Source organism: Clavelina lepadiformis, chromosome 5 (genome assembly GCF_947623445.1).
Source record: "Clavelina lepadiformis chromosome 5, kaClaLepa1.1, whole genome shotgun sequence".
NCBI lineage: Eukaryota > Metazoa > Chordata > Ascidiacea > Aplousobranchia > Clavelinidae > Clavelina > Clavelina lepadiformis.
In genome coordinates this window covers 18673174-18693121 of record NC_135244.1, presented here as the reverse complement: position 1 = coordinate 18693121, position 19948 = coordinate 18673174, and the positions used below count along the sequence as shown (strand labels likewise).

General features: G+C 35.2%; 4 protein-coding genes across 4 annotated transcripts; 1 reads left to right on the top strand and 3 right to left on the bottom strand.

The window, feature by feature from the left end:
• Nucleotides 1–8551: 8551 nt before the first annotated feature.
• LOC143459477 (uncharacterized) lies at nucleotides 8552–9759 on the top strand. The gene has a single exon (XM_076956660.1). The coding sequence runs from the start codon at nucleotides 8586–8588 to the stop codon at nucleotides 9288–9290; it is 705 nt and encodes a 234-aa protein (XP_076812775.1). The 5' UTR covers nucleotides 8552–8585; the 3' UTR covers nucleotides 9291–9759.
• A 136-nt stretch (nucleotides 9760–9895) lies between these two features.
• Nucleotides 9896–14536, bottom strand: LOC143459476 (translin-associated factor X-interacting protein 1-like). Its single transcript, XM_076956659.1, has 15 exons — nucleotides 14294–14536; nucleotides 14000–14146; nucleotides 13731–13907; nucleotides 13528–13656; nucleotides 13315–13451; nucleotides 13074–13218; nucleotides 12757–12954; nucleotides 12585–12684; nucleotides 12340–12481; nucleotides 11567–11720; nucleotides 11375–11495; nucleotides 11155–11238; nucleotides 10870–11003; nucleotides 10661–10786; nucleotides 9896–10521 (listed from the first exon to the last, which is right to left on the bottom strand). Exons 1-15 carry the CDS (start codon nucleotides 14423–14425, stop codon nucleotides 10327–10329), a joined length of 2121 nt encoding a protein of 706 aa, XP_076812774.1. The 5' UTR covers nucleotides 14426–14536; the 3' UTR covers nucleotides 9896–10326.
• A 14-nt stretch (nucleotides 14537–14550) lies between these two features.
• On the bottom strand, nucleotides 14551–15694 carry LOC143459478 (uncharacterized). The gene has a single exon (XM_076956661.1). The coding sequence runs from the start codon at nucleotides 15129–15131 to the stop codon at nucleotides 14769–14771; it is 363 nt and encodes a 120-aa protein (XP_076812776.1). The 5' UTR covers nucleotides 15132–15694; the 3' UTR covers nucleotides 14551–14768.
• Nucleotides 15695–16899: 1205 nt separating this feature from the next.
• Nucleotides 16900–19808, bottom strand: LOC143460859 (dihydropteridine reductase-like). The gene is made up of 6 exons (XM_076958516.1): nucleotides 19654–19808; nucleotides 19259–19448; nucleotides 18659–18799; nucleotides 18432–18540; nucleotides 17977–18060; nucleotides 16900–17600 (listed from the first exon to the last, which is right to left on the bottom strand). Exons 1-6 carry the CDS (start codon nucleotides 19732–19734, stop codon nucleotides 17495–17497), a joined length of 711 nt encoding a protein of 236 aa, XP_076814631.1. The 5' UTR covers nucleotides 19735–19808; the 3' UTR covers nucleotides 16900–17494.
• Between the last annotated feature and the right edge of the window lie 140 nt (nucleotides 19809–19948).

Here is a 19948-nt window from a genome sequence, read left to right as displayed (position 1 = left end):
TTCATCAATGTATTGTATTACATTTATTTAACACAAACAAATCTGCACAATGAGGTTTGTTTGGGTGGAAACAATGGGAATGTCTTTCTAAGATGGCCATCTACTCATCTAATTCGATTTGAATTTTTAGGTTTTTGAATTGAATTATTACCTGCGTAGTTAAACTAAAGAGTATCTATTAAGTGGTGGCTGGATGTATAGACACTTTCCGAGTTATGGCCGACAGTTTTTTGGGTGGCAGGATTTTTTCGATCACCTATACTTAGGCATACCATATTTTTGTGATTGAAAATCGGGACGCTTCAGAACAACGAGCCTTATCAGATAAATGTGGTTCATGTTTTACTAGGAGTATGAAACTATTTTGGATTCTAATCGTCAGGGACAACTAAAGTAGTAAGACACCAAGAAAAACTAAAATAATGCATTTTACTAGGAAACAAAACAATGTTCAAGCATTTGTAAATTTACATAATCGTCCAATCATACTTTTCTGTAGACAATACTTTCTTCAAGAAGATATTCGACTTTATTTTCTCATAAAAATCACAGCAGGAAAAGTCAGTGTTAATTTTGCAGGTGATAAGGGCTTTCACATTCAAATGGTTTTTGCAGAAGGAAATGCAAACAAGTACCGGTACGAAATAAGTTCTTTCAATAACCTAACTGCAAAAAGATCACCTCCTCCTTCTAGCCTACAATAACTGAACTAACGAATGCGCTAACAATCAACTCATTACTAGACCAATTATCCGCTAGAATGATGTACCAATTACTTTCACATTTAACATAACGAAACAAGAACACGTATCGAGCATTGCTCTTCAGCAAGTTGGCTAAGCAGACCTATCACAGCATGCTAATATTAGTGTAGTGTGGGGCAATGCTGGCTGACTAAATGCTAAAGCGGGACTTTTGGTTTAAAAGCCTTAAAAAGCAGGACTGTCCCGGTTAAAACGGGACGTATGGTAAGCCTATACCTATACTTAACAATGGAAACTGTCAACCAAATTAGATTCTTTTTAAATTACAAGCGTTTGCATTACAAGAGTAAAATTACACCCAAAAAAATGGCGGCTGTGAATTGGAAAGTGTCTAGTAAGTGGGGTTTTTCAAATAGGTAATGAAAAGGAAAATTTGGATGTAATAAGTGGTAGATCAGTTGGTTATATAAACCATGATTGTATTACAGAATTCCACTTATCAAACTTTAAAAGTGATAGTTTACGGCAATAAAAATGGTACAAACAGAACACATTCTATTAATTACATAGTTGTTATTGTTCCACAACCAAAACAAGAAAAAATAAACACAGGGAAATGTATCAATATATAGGACACTGCCACAACGATGGTATTCTCAGTTTGCAAATTTCCAAATAGAGTATGTATCTAAGTAGTTATCTATGTATCTAGTAGTAGTAACAGGCAAAACTAATTCATGGAATGTCACAAAATGAGAATTTATGGATCCTTGCAGGCTGGTGATTCACCGGGCCTGGTCTACCACGGGGCATAGGCTATACCGAAGCAATTGCCTCTGGGCCCCAGCAAATAGGGGTCTTCAATCTCTTTCTAGGACCTTTTCTGAAAACCACGGACAAGTTTTCCATAGTAATTTTAATTATTAAACGGTAGCTCGATGATTGTTTTGACAGATTGTCTGGTAAACATGTTTATCTGCAAATTAACCTCATTGCTGCAGTATGAAAAAAAATATACAAAGATTGACAACTTATTAATCGCATTGCACTGGAAATCTTTTTACTCAAGATAGCTCCTTGTTGGCTGACACTTTTCTGATTTTAGAGATGGTTCCAAGTTAAATGAGGTTTCTTATTAAAAATTAATTAAAATTACTTCTTTCCTATTTCTATTTCTCTGAATAAATCTTTGCTATCTACTTTGACCCAGAGTGCGATCATGTGTAATGTAGTATCTATGGGCTATCGTATTTTCATCATTCAAATGAACTCTGCCGCCAAACGTTTGCTGCATTAAAACATGTGATTAGTTTTATTCGTTGTTTTATAAAAATAAACAATTTCATTTATTCGAGTGAAACAGAAGTATTAGTTCAAATTTCACTGAAGTTTATTACACAGAGACAAGGTTGGGTTTTCTATCATACGTTGTAACTTGTAAGGCTAGTATACCGACAACGTGCCGTACTACGTTTTGGAAACAGGACCAAATACCGATAACATTGAATCATTTTTAGCCAAATACCGGTTCCATTACCGTCGGTATCTACTTTCATAATATCATAATACTTTTCTGTAGACAATACTTTCTTCAAGAAGATATTCGACTTTATTTTCTCATAAAAATCACAGCAGGAAAAGTCAGTGTTAATTTTGCAGGTGATAAGGGCTTTCACATTCAAATGGTTTTTGCAGAAGGAAATGCAAACAAGTACCGGTACGAAATAAGTTCTTTCAATAACCTAACTGCAAAAAGATCACCTCCTCCTTCTAGCCTACAATAACTGAACTAACGAATGCGCTAACAATCAACTCATTACTAGACCAATTATCCGCTAGAATGATGTACCAATTACTTTCACATTTAACATAACGAAACAAGAACACGTATCGAGCATTGCTCTTCAGCAAGTTGGCTAAGCAGACCTATCACAGCATGCTAATATTAGTGTAGTGTGGGGCAATGCTGGCTGACTAAATGCTAAAGCGGGACTTTTGGTTTAAAAGCCTTAAAAAGCAGGACTGTCCCGGTTAAAACGGGACGTATGGTAAGCCTATACCTATACTTAACAATGGAAACTGTCAACCAAATTAGATTCTTTTTAAATTACAAGCGTTTGCATTACAAGAGTAAAATTACACCCAAAAAAATGGCGGCTGTGAATTGGAAAGTGTCTAGTAAGTGGGGTTTTTCAAATAGGTAATGAAAAGGAAAATTTGGATGTAATAAGTGGTAGATCAGTTGGTTATATAAACCATGATTGTATTACAGAATTCCACTTATCAAACTTTAAAAGTGATAGTTTACGGCAATAAAAATGGTACAAACAGAACACATTCTATTAATTACATAGTTGTTATTGTTCCACAACCAAAACAAGAAAAAATAAACACAGGGAAATGTATCAATATATAGGACACTGCCACAACGATGGTATTCTCAGTTTGCAAATTTCCAAATAGAGTATGTATCTAAGTAGTTATCTATGTATCTAGTAGTAGTAACAGGCAAAACTAATTCATGGAATGTCACAAAATGAGAATTTATGGATCCTTGCAGGCTGGTGATTCACCGGGCCTGGTCTACCACGGGGCATAGGCTATACCGAAGCAATTGCCTCTGGGCCCCAGCAAATAGGGGTCTTCAATCTCTTTCTAGGACCTTTTCTGAAAACCACGGACAAGTTTTCCATAGTAATTTTAATTATTAAACGGTAGCTCGATGATTGTTTTGACAGATTGTCTGGTAAACATGTTTATCTGCAAATTAACCTCATTGCTGCAGTATGAAAAAAAATATACAAAGATTGACAACTTATTAATCGCATTGCACTGGAAATCTTTTTACTCAAGATAGCTCCTTGTTGGCTGACACTTTTCTGATTTTAGAGATGGTTCCAAGTTAAATGAGGTTTCTTATTAAAAATTAATTAAAATTACTTCTTTCCTATTTCTATTTCTCTGAATAAATCTTTGCTATCTACTTTGACCCAGAGTGCGATCATGTGTAATGTAGTATCTATGGGCTATCGTATTTTCATCATTCAAATGAACTCTGCCGCCAAACGTTTGCTGCATTAAAACATGTGATTAGTTTTATTCGTTGTTTTATAAAAATAAACAATTTCATTTATTCGAGTGAAACAGAAGTATTAGTTCAAATTTCACTGAAGTTTATTACACAGAGACAAGGTTGGGTTTTCTATCATACGTTGTAACTTGTAAGGCTAGTATACCGACAACGTGCCGTACTACGTTTTGGAAACAGGACCAAATACCGATAACATTGAATCATTTTTAGCCAAATACCGGTTCCATTACCGTCGGTATCTACTTTCATAATATCGATTACCCATTTCCATAAGTAGGTTATCCTTTGTCCTGTGATATAAAACTATCACAATTTTTATTCCTCTCTACGATTGCAAGTAGTAAGGTACCAAATCCGCATGTTCCAGTTTGTCAGTTGCTGAAAATTTTTCTACCAGTAGGCTAGAGGATTATACCAGCAGAATTTCTGAATTTGCAACATTTAGAAGGGTTATTAGCGTTATAAACCGATACCTGTATTCTTAGATCTGTATACCGTCTCATTTATTGCCAATAACGATATAAAATGAAAACAGACAACCTCTATTTTCCGACAGTCAAGTGGAAAAAAGGCGTGTATCAAAAAGTTTTAAAAAGAAAATGTTAGCGTATATTTGACCGGCTAGCCGGTTACCGAATTTTCTCACTTCGGTATACGGCAACCGTTGAAGCAGACACTTATTTTGCTGGCCGTCGTTTGCCGAAGTATAAGCAATAACGCTAGTCTTTGAATTGAAATAGGGCAGGTTAGCCAATATGAAAAAATACCCAGTGAGCGAAATCAAAAATCGCTGATCAAATTTTTAGTTTTGTATATTTTTAAATGAAATTGTGTGCAACATTTTAAAGCCCTCTTCTGTTAACATTCCAATTTTCAAGTTTCTGCCTATTAATTATTCTTATTTTTCATCAAGACAAACACACCATACTCAAAAAAAACTAAATTTCTTACTGAGGTAAGAATCTGGTCCCTGTACAAATCTTTTAATTTTTCGCGAATAATAGGAGCTAGAGAGCTCTTCTTTCGCACACTTGCACAACAGTTCCTCTTCTAACTCTCTTTAAATTTTCGTGGAGCTCTTTCATCTTTAATTTCCGTTTTTAATCACTTTTTCTACATTGATCGAACTTCGGTGAGATAGCCAATATGTGAAGATATTTTCACAGTGCTGTAAAATCTTTTAAGTCACATGTGGTGGGTAGAATGCGTTGATTGCGACTGCTGGTATCACATTAAATGCATCAACTTAATTCCCAATCTCACCCAACATGATGTCGAAAAGCTGACTTACCTCTGTCATAATTGTGAGTGAACTCATATCTAAATGCTACTTTTCCAATGGCAATTTGAATTTTTGCGCTAGTTGCCATTCTTTCTGGTGTTATTTTTGAGTTGTTTGCTTTTCGTATTGCAATTGCTTTCAAGCGTGATATTTAACTCATTTGTTGCGAATGATTTTGTTGAATTCTTGAAGTCGGAAAAGATACCGAAGTGTGTCTACTAATCAAGGGTCATCATAACAATGCGCGAGTAAACCTGATTTGAAACTATTAAAAGATAAAGCCATATGATAAGGGTTTAGCAGCGGAAAAGTGTGGACTGGTTCATTTCTTATAAATACAATGTTTGACTACATGTCAAATATATGTATTATGGCTAGAAAAATATTGATCTTATCATGTTTTAGCATGCTCTAACAAGAATAACACCTAACTTTTTGCTCCCTACAGTCAGTGGCAAAAATTAGCGATATGATTAGAAGGCGTCTTTGTTTAGAATCAGCATACAATATTTGCAAAAGAATATAGGTTATGGTTTCTATTCGAGACGTATGTAACGTACTATGCATATGTTTATTTTCGAAAATGCCTTTTTTATGGCAAAAGTTCGGCGGGGCTTTAAACATAATGAATATTTAATGTCCATTTAAGTGAAATTAACCAACTAAAAATAGTAAAGCCAGGTTGAATAAATGTGAAATTAATGTTTTTGCATTCTTACACTGGCGCAAAAATTATTGTTGCAAGTTTTGCTACCAACTAAAAGATATTGATTAAAAATTTACGGTTTTAAACTACAATATAGAAAATAAAATCGCGCTTCCAATGATACAAAGACTACTGCTGTGTGTTCAGTAGAACTTGTTTTATTTCATTTTACTTGGCGTTGTATGAGGTTTTTCGCAAATTGGCTAGCCTACCCTATATGCTGATTCTCAACTTAAAACAACGTACTAATTTTTTGAAAGTGTAAATTAACCTAAAACTAATCCCCTCTGACCCAAACTCTCACTTGTCATGATTTAATTCCTAAGCTAAAAGCTGCAAATTTAAGTAAACGCTAATTTTCAATTGATAATGACACATTTTTCAAACTCTAAATTAATTTAAAACTAATCTTCTCCGACCCAAACTCTCATCCATAGTGGAAAGTGTGGCACCTGCATAAATGAGGTTTATCGAAGTACACACCAAACTAATTTCAAATTTTAGAAGCTCTACAACATATATCCAAACCATCAAAATCTATGACTAGTGGTTACAAATTTAAAAAAAATTGGTTTGTTATTATAAATGGAATGACTCTAATGACAATCTTGGCAATGCATGTTTAAATTTTCTAGTAAACTCTGCCTACCTAACTTTTAATTAACATTGTAAAGTCCAAATCACCTAAGGTAAATTTTCTAGAAAATTCACTGACTAATCCCTTATGAAATAATATATTTTTCAATCATGATTTCATAATGTGAAACATAGTTAAAAACTTTTACTGCAAGTTTTCTGCAGTTTTAAACCTGTTTATCTTCAGAAACTTGAAACAAAATTGCTTGTGATTAAAAGATTAAACTTCAAATCCCTTTGTTTTCGCTGGAATCTTGGAGGACCCTTGGTTGCTTTTGCGACACCCTAACCTATAAGCACTATGTTAGTCTAACAAGGTCATCCTGTTGTTATTTTCTACCTCAAAGATTAAAGTAAAGTTTGTCAATTTAGGTGTTTTGTAGCTGACATCTAGCAATATGTCGTGCCGCAATGAATACAAACCTGAATATATTCGGTGAATAGGAGCAAATTAGTACAGGTTCATTCGTACAAATAAATACGCTTCCCATTACAACTTTTTTTGAGCAGATGCCTACTGGCATACCCGGTCTTAAAAACTGGATGCCCCTGGAAACCGCTGGATGCCCAAATTTGTGGAACTATGAACAATGCCCATAAATACAGTTAATTTCAATTAACTCTTTGTGTGACATCTCAAAAATGATATTGCAAAAAGCTGCAGACATCTCTCAACTTCCTATGATTAACAATGGCAACGTACAGACAGCCATCATGTGCCATTGTTTTGCAGTAGCATTTCAAGTTCAAACAATTATATAGTGAAATCGGTTTTTGATTTGACAGCAGGAACTGTAGTCACTTTAAAGACTGGATGCCCATTGGACATCCATTCAGCTAAATTTCAGGTGCCCAGGCTGAAATATGAGTGCCATGACGCCTGGGCACCCGTTAAAATTATACCCTGCAATTGTTTTCTTTGGTTTTAGATCAACCATAAGCTCATTTAAAAACCTTTTTTTTGCAGACGAAAAATGTCACTGAAACCAGGACACTACAGCAGCTAAAGAGCTGTAAATTAAGGTGTTATGTGCCACTCAGTCAGCTTCGGTCATTTTGGCCATTCCAATATTATGACCAAAATGGTCTGGTCCCAAAGAGATCATAATTGACATAGTCTACTGTATTCATTTTAGAATACGATTTATGAATGATTGTTATCAGTCACCACTCCATTGGAGATGCCTTTGATGCCAAAATAAGGATAAATTATGTTAATTGATTCCCTCGCTTCATTACTTTTTGAATCAGAGAATAAAATTCTTTTGTTCTGTTACATGCTCGTATTGTTATAGTTGTGTACATGAGTAGTAAAGTGAAAACGAGTAATGAGTTAGCAATTTATTTTGCTGCTGCAAGAACGCTTAATTTAATTACGTTTGGTTTAGTCACAATACTGTTAATATCGAATATTGTATTTTGGTACAACAAAAAAATTTGTAACTGTAGTAGACTGTTGCATTTGGTGCAGTAAAATTTTTTTATCATATTGCGAGTATGCCATGCTACAAGTTATTCCTAGACAAAACGGTCCCACACGAAATCAATCTCTGTATTTTATTAGTGACATAAGCAAACACAAGTTTGCTTACAGAAGTAGAAGTTGCTCGTACAAGAGTTGAATCCATTCTCTGGACTTACGTTTTGCAGTTTAATACAGGTAACTGGCTGGACACATCACCAGTGACCACATTAAACAGGAAAAATGCAATTGTTATGTCATACTTGAGGCGTTTTCAGAAATTAACCCTGTCTTTTCTCTTATCATCGCTTTGCCTTTGCATTGAATGCATTTCAATGCACTAATTATCTTCAATGATATTTATGCCCAGCCCCCTCAATGACAATGCTGGTGGTTTTGAAAACCATTAATCTATAGAAATTAAGTCAAAACATTGACGTTAAAAGTAAGAAAATTTGAATTTATAAAGAGTTGCACCGGTTAACTGAACATCAAAATTGGGGTGGGTGTCTATGGTAGTAGTAACATGTAACTGCATGAAATTTCTGTCGCTGGATGTTTTTGTTATTAAAGTATTTAGCAATGTGTTTTTTTTTTTGAAGTTTTGCTTTACTTAGTTAAGAAGTGGCTATTTGCCATGCAATTTTGTGCTTAAAATTTTTTTTTAAACCCGTCAATCATTATTTCTGCAGTAGGTTTAAAATATGGATGACGTTAGCTGTAAAATATTTGTGGGTAGCATTGATTTCAATGCTTCAGAAAAAGATGTAGAAGATGCCTTTAGACCTTATGGAGAAATCCTCAACACAGTTCTGCTACGTGACAAAGAGACGCAGAAATCAAGAGGATTTGGTTTTATAACGTTCAAAGACAAGCAGTCCGTTGAGTTAGCAATAAAAGAAATGAATCACAAACCAATTCTCGGCCGACCAATTGTTGTAAATTATGCCGAAAGGAAAGGTGGTGGTAGCAGTGGTAGCGGAGGTGGGGGTGGAAACCAGCAAAACAATAACTACAACTCACAACAAAGCCAAGGGTACGGGGGCTACGCACAGCAACAGCAAAACGCTTACTACCAGGGTTACCCAAATGCGGGATACGGTGGATGGAATCAACAAGGATATGGTGGCTGGGGTTCAGGCCAGGGTTACTGGCCCCAGGCATATGGTTGGGGTGGTGCTCAAAGCTGGGGCGGCCAGCAAGCCCAGCAGGGCCAACAACAAGGTCAGCAGCAGCAGGGTTCTCAAGCAAACACTGGCTACCAACAAAACCAAAGTCAAGGTTATCAGCAAAATCAGCAAAGCCAAGGTCAAGGATACCAACAGAATCAAAACTCTTATCAACAAAGCCAGCCATACAATAACTCTGTGAATTACGGTGGAGGAAACAACACCGCCAGCGGGTTTTAACAGAAACACCGAGCAAGCGTACATCAGTCGAAACAACCTTGGCCTTGAGCAGGCAAAAATAAATGACTGATGTTATTAGAACGCCACGGTGTGGTCTGTGCGGAAGTATGGTAGCAAGTAATAATGTCCAGCATTGCATAGAGCCTGTTATACCATGCTGCCTACCATTGGGCATAAAGAAATACCATGCATTTTCCACGCATTAACATCTATTGCGAGGCTTGTAAATAATTCTTTTTAGTTATTACCAGATAGATCACAAACTGATTGTGACTGCCAATGCATTTTTCACAATTGTGACGAGATAATAATTATATAGCGGCTAAATCTACTCCAAGGCATGCATTGCTTTTTGTTAAATTTTATTGTTATTCAGTTTGTACTCTGTTGCAGCCCTACAAGTTGATTAGCACAATTGACATATTTTCATATTGCTGTACGATGATCAAATTACAGAATGTACATTACCTGTGTCTAGTGGTGTCATACAAATAGCAACACTTTTCACATGAGGCAGTGTCCAATAGTATAACGGTAATGATTCATTACTAATGGATCAATTTGAGACATAGACATTTTCACACACCACTGTCCAAAAGTATATATTCTTTGGATTGGAATATACAGTAATTTCTCAACAAGGATTATGTTGTAAAGTGGGATAACAAATTGTATTCACAGTTTTCATTGTAACAAAGCTATTATTTATCAATAAAACTTAGATTTCATTTTTTTTTGACTAGGTTGAGGTTCACAGAAATAACATATTGTCGGCGGTTTTATTTTAGTAAATACGCAACAGGCATGTAACTACAGAAAGCACAAATGACCAAGTGTAGAAAGGAAACATGTCAAAATATGTTTACAAATCATTCAAGTGGAATTTTCTAGTATAAAATTAAGACCTCACTTGTGTTCACTGCAATCAAGTATTGTGCTTTGGGCGAATACAATAAAGTTATCATTTAACTCACACAAAATCCAAACAAAGGAGATATTTTGTTTGGTGAAGCTACAACTAAGCCCCAAATACAGGTCAGTAAACTGCTCCAACTCTGTGGACACCACCGTTCTTCATCCTTTCCTGAATAATTTTATTATCGCATGGTTCTGCGTCCTGTAGTTCTGGTGAGGTGCATTTGTAGGCAATTTGAAGGTAGTTCACTATTTGTTCTTGATTTATCACAGGGTCAATCATCATTAGCGTACTTCTGAGCTCATTAACAGGAACCTTAAAAATGAAGAAAACAATCACAATAATCCCCATTTGCGATGGTTGGTCAATTCACCCCACAGATGGGTTGTCCGTGGTTAAATTGACCCATAACCCCTATTCCTTACAAAGTGTTAAATCATATTTCTTTCAATACCTGTTCCATTCCTTCTAACTGTTTCATGATTTCTTCGATGTATGTATCTCTTTCCTCGTCGCCTTGGGTTCTTAGGAGATTTAAAAATGGACCCGTATGTCCCTCCTCATCTTCGGTAAAAAGCGCCTGGACATCAGCAATAGGTCATACACTTGATTGTGATTTATAAGCCACTTGAGATTTAAGCTGTACTTGGGGCTAGGGCTTACATTGTATTCTATGTTTTCAGCAGATGCTTCTAACTCTTCCAGAGCCGCTGCAACTAATGCTTCCTTGCTGGCTTCACTCTTGAAAGGAAATGCTGAGTGCATTGCGTTTATAAAGAGGCCCTCTGAAATGTGGCCTAAAAAAGAAAAAAGGGGTTTAATTTATACTATTATATAGTTTCAACTGCTAGAAACCTTTTTCATTACCATTCCCAGTCATCTATGTCTAAATCTATAGCTTTTCCAAGAATATTTTGTTGGTAATACACTAGATTTGTGCTTGCTTACCAGTTTTTTCATCATCCACATTCTGCAGTTCAACCATTACGTTTTTAATGGTGTCCATCTGATGGTAATGTAAGTCCTCTGTGCCTACATGGAAATCATGCAAAATTCATGGGAAGCAATATGCATTATTACCATCGCTCATCCCAGTGTTAGTAGAGTATTGTTAAACACAGATATATTTAAAACCAAAATGCATGTGTAATAAATATGAAGTAAATACCCTCATCATTCACAACGTTCCAGAGTACGTTTACATGAGGTTCATCTTTGAAGTTATTCAACGCTTCGAACAAGGAGTAGCCCCATTCAGCAGCCATTTCTTCGTGATTGCCGTATCGCTCCTATCAAGCAAATACCAATGTTATCAAGAGGTCCGCCTTAGGCAGAGTCAAGAAAGTTAGGGAAGAGTTACCATGAAGAAACTATGCAGAAAATCTGTCATTTTTTCTCTGCTGCCACGTTCTGCATCACTTTGAACTTTCCTTGCCCAGATGTCTTTAAGCAATATTGACAATTCAGACTTCTTGAATTTTCGATTTTTGAAAGAACCTTCGAATCTCAGAAATCTAAAATAAAATGTGAAAATTGTGTTTACAACAATGTAATTATATGTGTGGTGGCGTACTAATTACATCTCAACACTAACTTGAACATTGATTTCCAACACCTATTACCTCATTTTATGCAACTTTATACATTAATGGCTTTTATCTTACATCATTTTATAGTGTTACAACATTTAAAATCTCAAGAAATAAGATCAATGTAGGTATAAAACCAATTGCCACAAGAATAAGACCGACTGCCCTAGAAATAACACCAAATCGGTTGATATATGATTCAACATATTCTAGCAAATAGCAACACATGTTTTTATCAGCTCTCACTGATTTACACTTGAGCTGAATGTAACCGGCCTTTGCCATCCTAGTGCAATTTAGTTGACAGCCACAACTTAATCTTTTAATTTCTTAAAACCTATTTGATGTGGAATAATCTCTATTCTATTTGTGACAACATCTTGTGTTGGAACTCAAAATATTTTCTTGGATGCTTCTCAGCTTATTGCAGCTTAAAATTGATGATTACTGGTCTCTAGTTTTTGTCCAGAACTCAACTGTTATCAAAAACGCTATTACAGAAGAAAAAGCCATCTTTATGGAAAAAAATGAACAGGTTTCATACTTTGGAACATCATCACCAGTTCCTCTTCCGTCAAGGGAATCGGGACCCAGAGCTCCACCAGATTGGAATTCATTTAGTAAAGCCTCAAGAATCTCTGCACTTCTCTTCCCTGATGTGGTTTCATGCCAATGATCAGGTCCGGCTGTATTCATTTATACAAAGCACATATATGAACTGTAACTGTATATCAAATGTTTCAATTTATGAGAATTTCAGAAAAGTTCATAATTAGTATGCTGACATACCAGGAACAATTTCACCACATTTACTCCATTGTGGCCTTGGGGTTGCACTTCGCCGCAGTGTTTCAGCTTCAGTGTAAAATTCATCTCTTTGTTCTAAAACCTACAAATTTTTATACGTAATTTATTATTACTCCATCTCCAGAATTTATTGTTGCAACTATCTCCTTCACACCTGCTTGTGCACATCTAAGAGAGTGTCATGTTCTTCTTTCAAGCCTTGAAAGTCTGAAACTAATTGTTTGTGTTTCTCTTCAAGTTCTACATGTTTTGCTTCGAGCATTTGGAAGTCACGTCTTGGTACAACGTCTCCATAGTCAGCTTGAATCCTTGTCAGCTCATTTGCTTGCCGTGTTAAGTCATCTTTTGCAACCTAAAAAGAAATAATTTAAAAATCACATTCACACCATGTAATCATGTTCGTAATGCATCAGTCTTTTTTGGTGGAATAGCATTTTTACACCTTATCAATTTACGTTTATTGAGACTTACTTTAAGTGCCAGTTTTAGGCGAATTGGGTCATCATCAGCATCAATTATTCCTTGGCCAGCTGCTCGCTTGAGGTCTTCTTGCTGATGTCTCAGATCATTCATGTCCGAAATTAGAAGCTTTCGCATGTCACATTCATTTCGATACCTGGATCACAACCAGAAACTATTAAATGATTTTAATAGACGTTGATAAAAGACAAAGATTAACATTGATAACAGGCAACAAAGACCAAACACTTACTTTTTATATTCAACTGCCAAGTCTTCTTGAAGTTTAGCAACTTGAGCCTGCAAGGCATTTTCTTTTTCTCTCATGTTGTCAATGTATTTTAGAAGATCCATTTTGGTTTTTCGAAGTACCAATATTTCTTGCCTTTCCTAAAAGCAAAAAGCTGTCTCTTATTGAATTAATTATCATAGTCGTTATCAGCACATTTCAAGTGTATTGACATACTTCCTCTCGTATTTTCAGTATCTTTTGATCGCATTGCTCAGACACTGTTATCAACATTGCTTTCAATGGTTCTAATTCACGTATTCTTTGTCGATGGTGACTCAGCATTTTTTCATATTCACTCTTAATCTAAATAAGAAGTAATTTTATGGAGTCCAAATTAAATATGAGCAATCTAAAACATTTATTTGCATTTAGCTAACCTGAGACAAAAGAGGTTGGTATGTTTTGAAATCTTCAATTAAATATTCAAAAACTTCACGATATGCTTGCAATCTCAATTCGCTGGGCTCTGGATCTGTGCAATCCAGCTGAACAATCTCTTTTCGAACATAGGTCTCAAGTGCTGACAAGAACTTTGGCTTGGGAAGTACTGATTTCTAAAAAAAAAATACAATTTCATGTAATGCGAACAAAACTGAGGTAACTTGTAATCCATGGTATAGCATGTTGGCATCATAACAACACTTACTTTTACAACCATTAAATCCTTATTGAAACTTTTTCCAATTAAACCTGTATCAGAAACACTGCGACTAGCATATGCAGGCCATGTTTCTATTTCACCAGAATTTGTGTCCTGGTTAGGGCGTAAACTTTCTTCAGTTGGCAATAAATGCTTTACAAAAAAATATTGATATCACAGTTTTAGTACATATATCAGATATAGCAAAATTTTAAATTTCTTTCACCATTACATTTTTAAGCAATAGACAACACACTAAACAGCATGGTGTTTACAATATTCAACAAAATGACCACAAACTTTGGCATTTATCCCAGACAGTTTGTACGAGGTAGATGTTTTAACTGCTTGTGGAATAGCAACATCCTGGTAATTATCAGTTCTGTTTTGTTGTGGTTCAATAGGTGGAATCTTTGGCAGTTTTACAGACATATTCAATCACAGAAAATTTTTAAGTGAGTTTGGTTCACTAAGACTAAGCACATTTTCCTAAAAAGAAATTGTATTTCACAAAACGCGATAACATTATACCATATACTGTATGCATAAATGTTTTGGACATGAAGAGAAAATATTTCCATTTCTACATTTGTTGAAAAACATATATAAAGATTTAAAAACTTGTCTAAAGTTGTACAAAAACCTAATACCGATAAAACAAATTCATTTGTTTACGAATAATGCACAAAACTCCTCAGAGCAAAAAGATAAATGCTTTGACAGTTACAGTATATAGAAACAGCACGTACACAAATTAATAACAGAAATTTTCAATTCATGTACGCTTTACATAAAATGCCTTCCCTATTTTGTGCAATTCTTCTTCATACATTGAATGGTCGCTTTCTAGAAGGTCTCGCAAGGCAGCTCTTCTCACAGCAACAAGGGCTTTCCTGGCGTTTGAAAGTTCTTGGTTCATTTCTTTTTTGTTAAGTCTGTGTTTCTTTACTCGGCTAGCTTCTTCCAAACCTTCTGACCACTCAGCTTTTAAATTGACATTCTGTTCAGTGGTTACCTGCAGTACCCGCTCAGCCATCAACTCATCTTTTAGAATTCGATCCTTTTCATGATTCAGAGACTTTTGCAAATTCCCACCTTGATTGGCAACCTCGAAACGTAAAGACATGTTCATACTCATTTTGAAAATATTCGGTTTTGTTTCAGGTTTGAAACTAAGACTTCCGTATGTTATACGCCTACTACCGTTAAATTTGTGATCTAGGCCTGTATCAAAACTACTCGTTGATTAAAAATAGTAAATTCATTCATTCGTTTCAAAGTTTTAACAAAAAAGTTAAAATCCATACAAAAATAATACTTATCACCTGACAACTGAAGCTTCTTCAATTGTAAGCTACTTTAAGGTTAACCTAAATGGGCTTAAAACTATGGTAATAAACTATTGTGCTATAATTACAACGGTTTGCATCGTAACTTTCGCTCCGCACAGTTAATGGAAAAAAATAAACAATACAATACAATAGCAACCTAATAACCATGCAAACAGATAAGCCTACTTCTATACGCAATTGCCATAGACAAAGGAGTATAATTTCCTTAATGATATTTCAAATATTCTTGAATAATAATATAATATATGAATAATGAGTCTTGAAATTATAAACTACAGCTTACGTTTCAGGAACTTATTCAGTTGTTATTTTTTAGTTTTGACAACCTAGCTGCTTAGCCTATACCGCACGTTCTGGTTTAGAGGAAAACTTGGCTTTCAATCACCATAGCAGCAAAGTTGTAAAGTAAAAGTGCGCCAACTAGCAGACGATTTGTTAAAATTAAGCTATCACTCTACCAAACTTTGGAAAATTGAAATCGCAAGGAAACAAAATTGGTATGAATAACTTGAAATTTGTTAAAATTTGTAACAAACCCGTATCGAATCAAACGAAGGTTGGCATTGAACGGTACTTCATTAACAGATATTGTGATATCAGGTATTTTTGAACTGGGTCAGCTGCGGTGTGGTTAAAGTGGTCAGAAATGCCGTTGCTTTTGTTTGTCTTTGGAAATTTTACTGTTCTTCTTGTGCAAACGACCCGATAAATATATATCGTATTTCGTATCTGCTGTTTTTCATTAGCCTATTCCTTTTAAAAATTTTGTGTTTGCTTGTTAATTAAAAAACAAAAACTGGAAAAGTGAAAAAAATGCAAGACCCTAACTCTGGCGATAGCAGTTGCACAGTTCATAGGCGTAGCCAGGGAGGCGAAAGGAGCCATGGCCCCCCAATTTTTCTAACTATGGGCTTCTACATCAGGTGGCCGTGTCTTAAAACAAACACTTTGCAGTTCCCTTGAGCTCATGAATTATTTGGCCCCGCCCCTAATTTTTTTTCTGGCTACGCCACTTGCGTTAATTGTGGAATGCGTTTACGCAACTTAAACCGGGCTATGGTTTCTTACCGCTCAGGTGCTCAATCATGGCTACCAAGATTCGTCAGTGAACCGATAGACACAGAATCTTTGATTCGGTACTTTTTGTTTGAATACATGCTTAAATCCTTTTTAGGCTTTCAGGTGCCGTCATTCTACTCATCTACTGCATCATCCAATGAATATTTTGTAATTCAAACGAAAACCTATAGTGGTTTATAATGGCACAGTTAAGATTCGAAAAAAATGTTGCCCCAAAAATATGTAGCAACCTATCTGTATTGTAGAAAGATTTGTGTCAAAGCTCGTTTCCAGGGAACAGGGAAGGTTGCCGCTTACCCTTCAAACGCTATCCCAAATTATAGATAAACCATTTTATTTCAGCAGCCCTAAGCTCCCGTGTTTAATACGCCACTTTTGACCGCGTAGGGCATTGCGACACAAGTGTAATTGCCCCGCAGATCGGTAGGTCTATTATCTAGGAGTTGTTTAGTAAAATTTGGAAAGGCAGTGGGACAACATATTGCATTTTTATTGCAAAGCAGTCTAAGTTCTCGCAAATACATTCACAGCAGAAAGTGGCTAAGTTAAACCGTTTACAGAACTTTGCATAGCACTAATATAATTCTCGTGATGGTGCAGTACCAGTCAAATTAACAAGAAATCAATAATTGCACAAAATGGTCGTGGGTAGCATAGAATTTAAAACAAAGTGATATACATTGAAATATGGCAGTGAGCATAAATTGTGTACTTGCCTAAGGCGATTGCAATTGAGCAATTGTGTACTTGCTTAAGGGACTAACAAGGTAAACACTAACTAACACAAATTATACGGTACCAATACATAGTGTTATCATAACCAAAAAATACAGTTTTACGAAATGCTAAGAAACTCATTGTCAACATATTCATCACCCTATTACCAGTTAACACTTTCAAACAGATATAATATATACAGCCCTACTACCAAGCCAAGTTTCCAACCTTTTCAAGCCTGTGCAAATTTACCAAGACATTAATATATTGCGTAATATGTAACATTATCAAAGCCAGCTCAGCAAGTGAATGTTTGTTTAATATCCAAGAAGAACCAAGTTGGCACACAGCATTACATGGAAAGTGTAGTCAAAGTTGTCTTTCCAGCTTCGGTTTGTACTTTTACAAGGCTTCCACTGTCTGGACGATTTTCACCATTGGCCCAAGATAAAAACAACCTAATACACAAAATCATTCATCATTGTGCTGAAGTCTAAACTAACGTATGTGTTTCTTACTTCCATATATAAAGTAAAATACACAGCAGTCAAATGTTGGACATTAGTTGATAAATTGTATCTGGTTAAACTGTTCTGTGCCTCCATCTCGCATATTTATATGTATACTATTACGTAGTGTTTTTGTTTAACGTAGAAACTGATGATGCTGTTTTTAGAAAAAATAAACGTTTCTGATACACATTAATTGCTGATTCGTCATTCTACTACTATATATTTGAAATAAGCATTATACATAAAGTATTAATACAAATGTGTGCAACATTTCGAAGAAACATATATTAAGCATTAGAAACATGAAAGTTTGCTAACTTACTCAGCCAGATATTCAAGCGGTGTCCAAGATGTGAAATTGGCATCTGGCATACCCTTTCGATTCATCGGCGTATCCAGCGTTATTCTTAAAAATCAATGCAATCAATAGTATTTTCATAAGGAGCACTACTACGGTAGTTCTTGGAGTAATGGCGGTTGCAAACCCAAAGAAATTTTTATAGTTCATCCAAAGTTTCTATCAGCTCTTGCTATTTGTTATCACAAGGCTTTGGTTTTAAACAAAATGATTTCCCATAGAAACCACATAGTACTCAACCAATAGTCACTACTCTGATGTACTCACTATGAAAATCATAGTTATGAAAATGACTTAACGTTTTAATGTATTTTGTTTACACTGCATGAACCAATACTCAGCAAATACAATGTTATTTTGTAGTTTACAAAAATTGCCAAATTGTGATCAGCTAAGCTTAAAATTGAGCTAATACTCACGGTGCAATACACACAGTGCAGCTATTTTCAGGTAAGCCACTAGATGCAGAAGCAAAACTTTTACACAACTGATGAACAGCTGCTTTCGCAAGTCCATAACCAATCATCCCTAAATAAAGTGCTTCGTTTTTTAATTCCTAAACTTAATAGTGTTCATATTTTCTTAACGTAAAATAACAAATTTATATGCAGTTGCAACTTAATTTGTACGGGTTTTCCAATTTTACCTGGGGTTCCAGATGTTGCTGGATGGGCACCTGTAAGTGTGAGAATCCCATCTGACTTTAAGAACTTTGTTGCAAGGTTTCCAGCAATAGTGGAGCTCCAAACGCTTTGTTTCCACATTAAGTCGCAGTTTTTTATATAATCTACGGCATATATGAGAGTGAGCCAAACCATTTATTAAAAAACATTTACCACTGGGTGGTGTCATGTTTTTTATTTTGCAAAATGCAAACTAAAAACAGCAAACTTTTGACAATAAATAGATTTTCATAGACGCCTATGAAGAAAATGCTAGTGAAATTAAACATGTTTTATAAGATGTATTAGCACGGAAAAAATTATAAATTTATCTGAAAAGCCAAATGAGCTGGCCAAATTTTACAAAAAAGTTTTTTTAACCCCACTAGGCTATATATACCTTATATTCAACTGCTTCTTAAAACAAACTACAAAAAAACTCTTTTTGTAACAGCAGAAGCGCTTATCGTTATACACTAAGACCGTAAAGTAAACGTCAAACTAGATAAGAACAATAATAATAAAATTTTGCATATTACCATGGAATTAACCATGTGGAACAAACTCATACTTTTAATACGTACTTTTACTGGAAGCATTTCCACCGGCCCAACCCCCTGCCACACAAAACAAAGCGTCAATTTTTTTCTCTCCCAAGACTGATGCCATCCCATCAGCAACTTCCTTATGCTGCTCAGGCCATGATGCTGTGTTTTTAATTACCACATTCTGGTCAGCTGAGTCATTTGGCATAAGGTCAATCGATGTAACCACCTGAAGAAATAACAGAATATTCAAAAACTTCTAAAACATGAAAACAATGTATTGCAGCTATTGCTATTATTTAAGTCATAATAACAAATTACTGAAATACGATGTACACTTGGTTTTCCACTAAAACCTTTCATATCCCAATTGGTGTAAAATAGCAAACTAAATATTGAAACAAATACAACAAACATATAAAACATGACCGTACATGATTTCCGGATTTAAAGAAGTTCACTATTGTCCTTCCTAAAGCACCACTTCCTCCATAAACAGCAACATGCAAAGCCATTTCTTTTGTAAAAAATGTACACAACAGTCCTAAGGCAAACTTATATGAATCAACTATAATGACAAAGCAAGTAATTATTTCACTGTACTATTTCATAACATTAAAGTTAGGTTAACAAGAAACCTGTGAAAAATAGCTTTGAACGTAGGATTTTTTCCAGTGAAATGTAGCAGCCAATAACGAAATGTGTAATTACAAAAGGCTTATTCTGTAT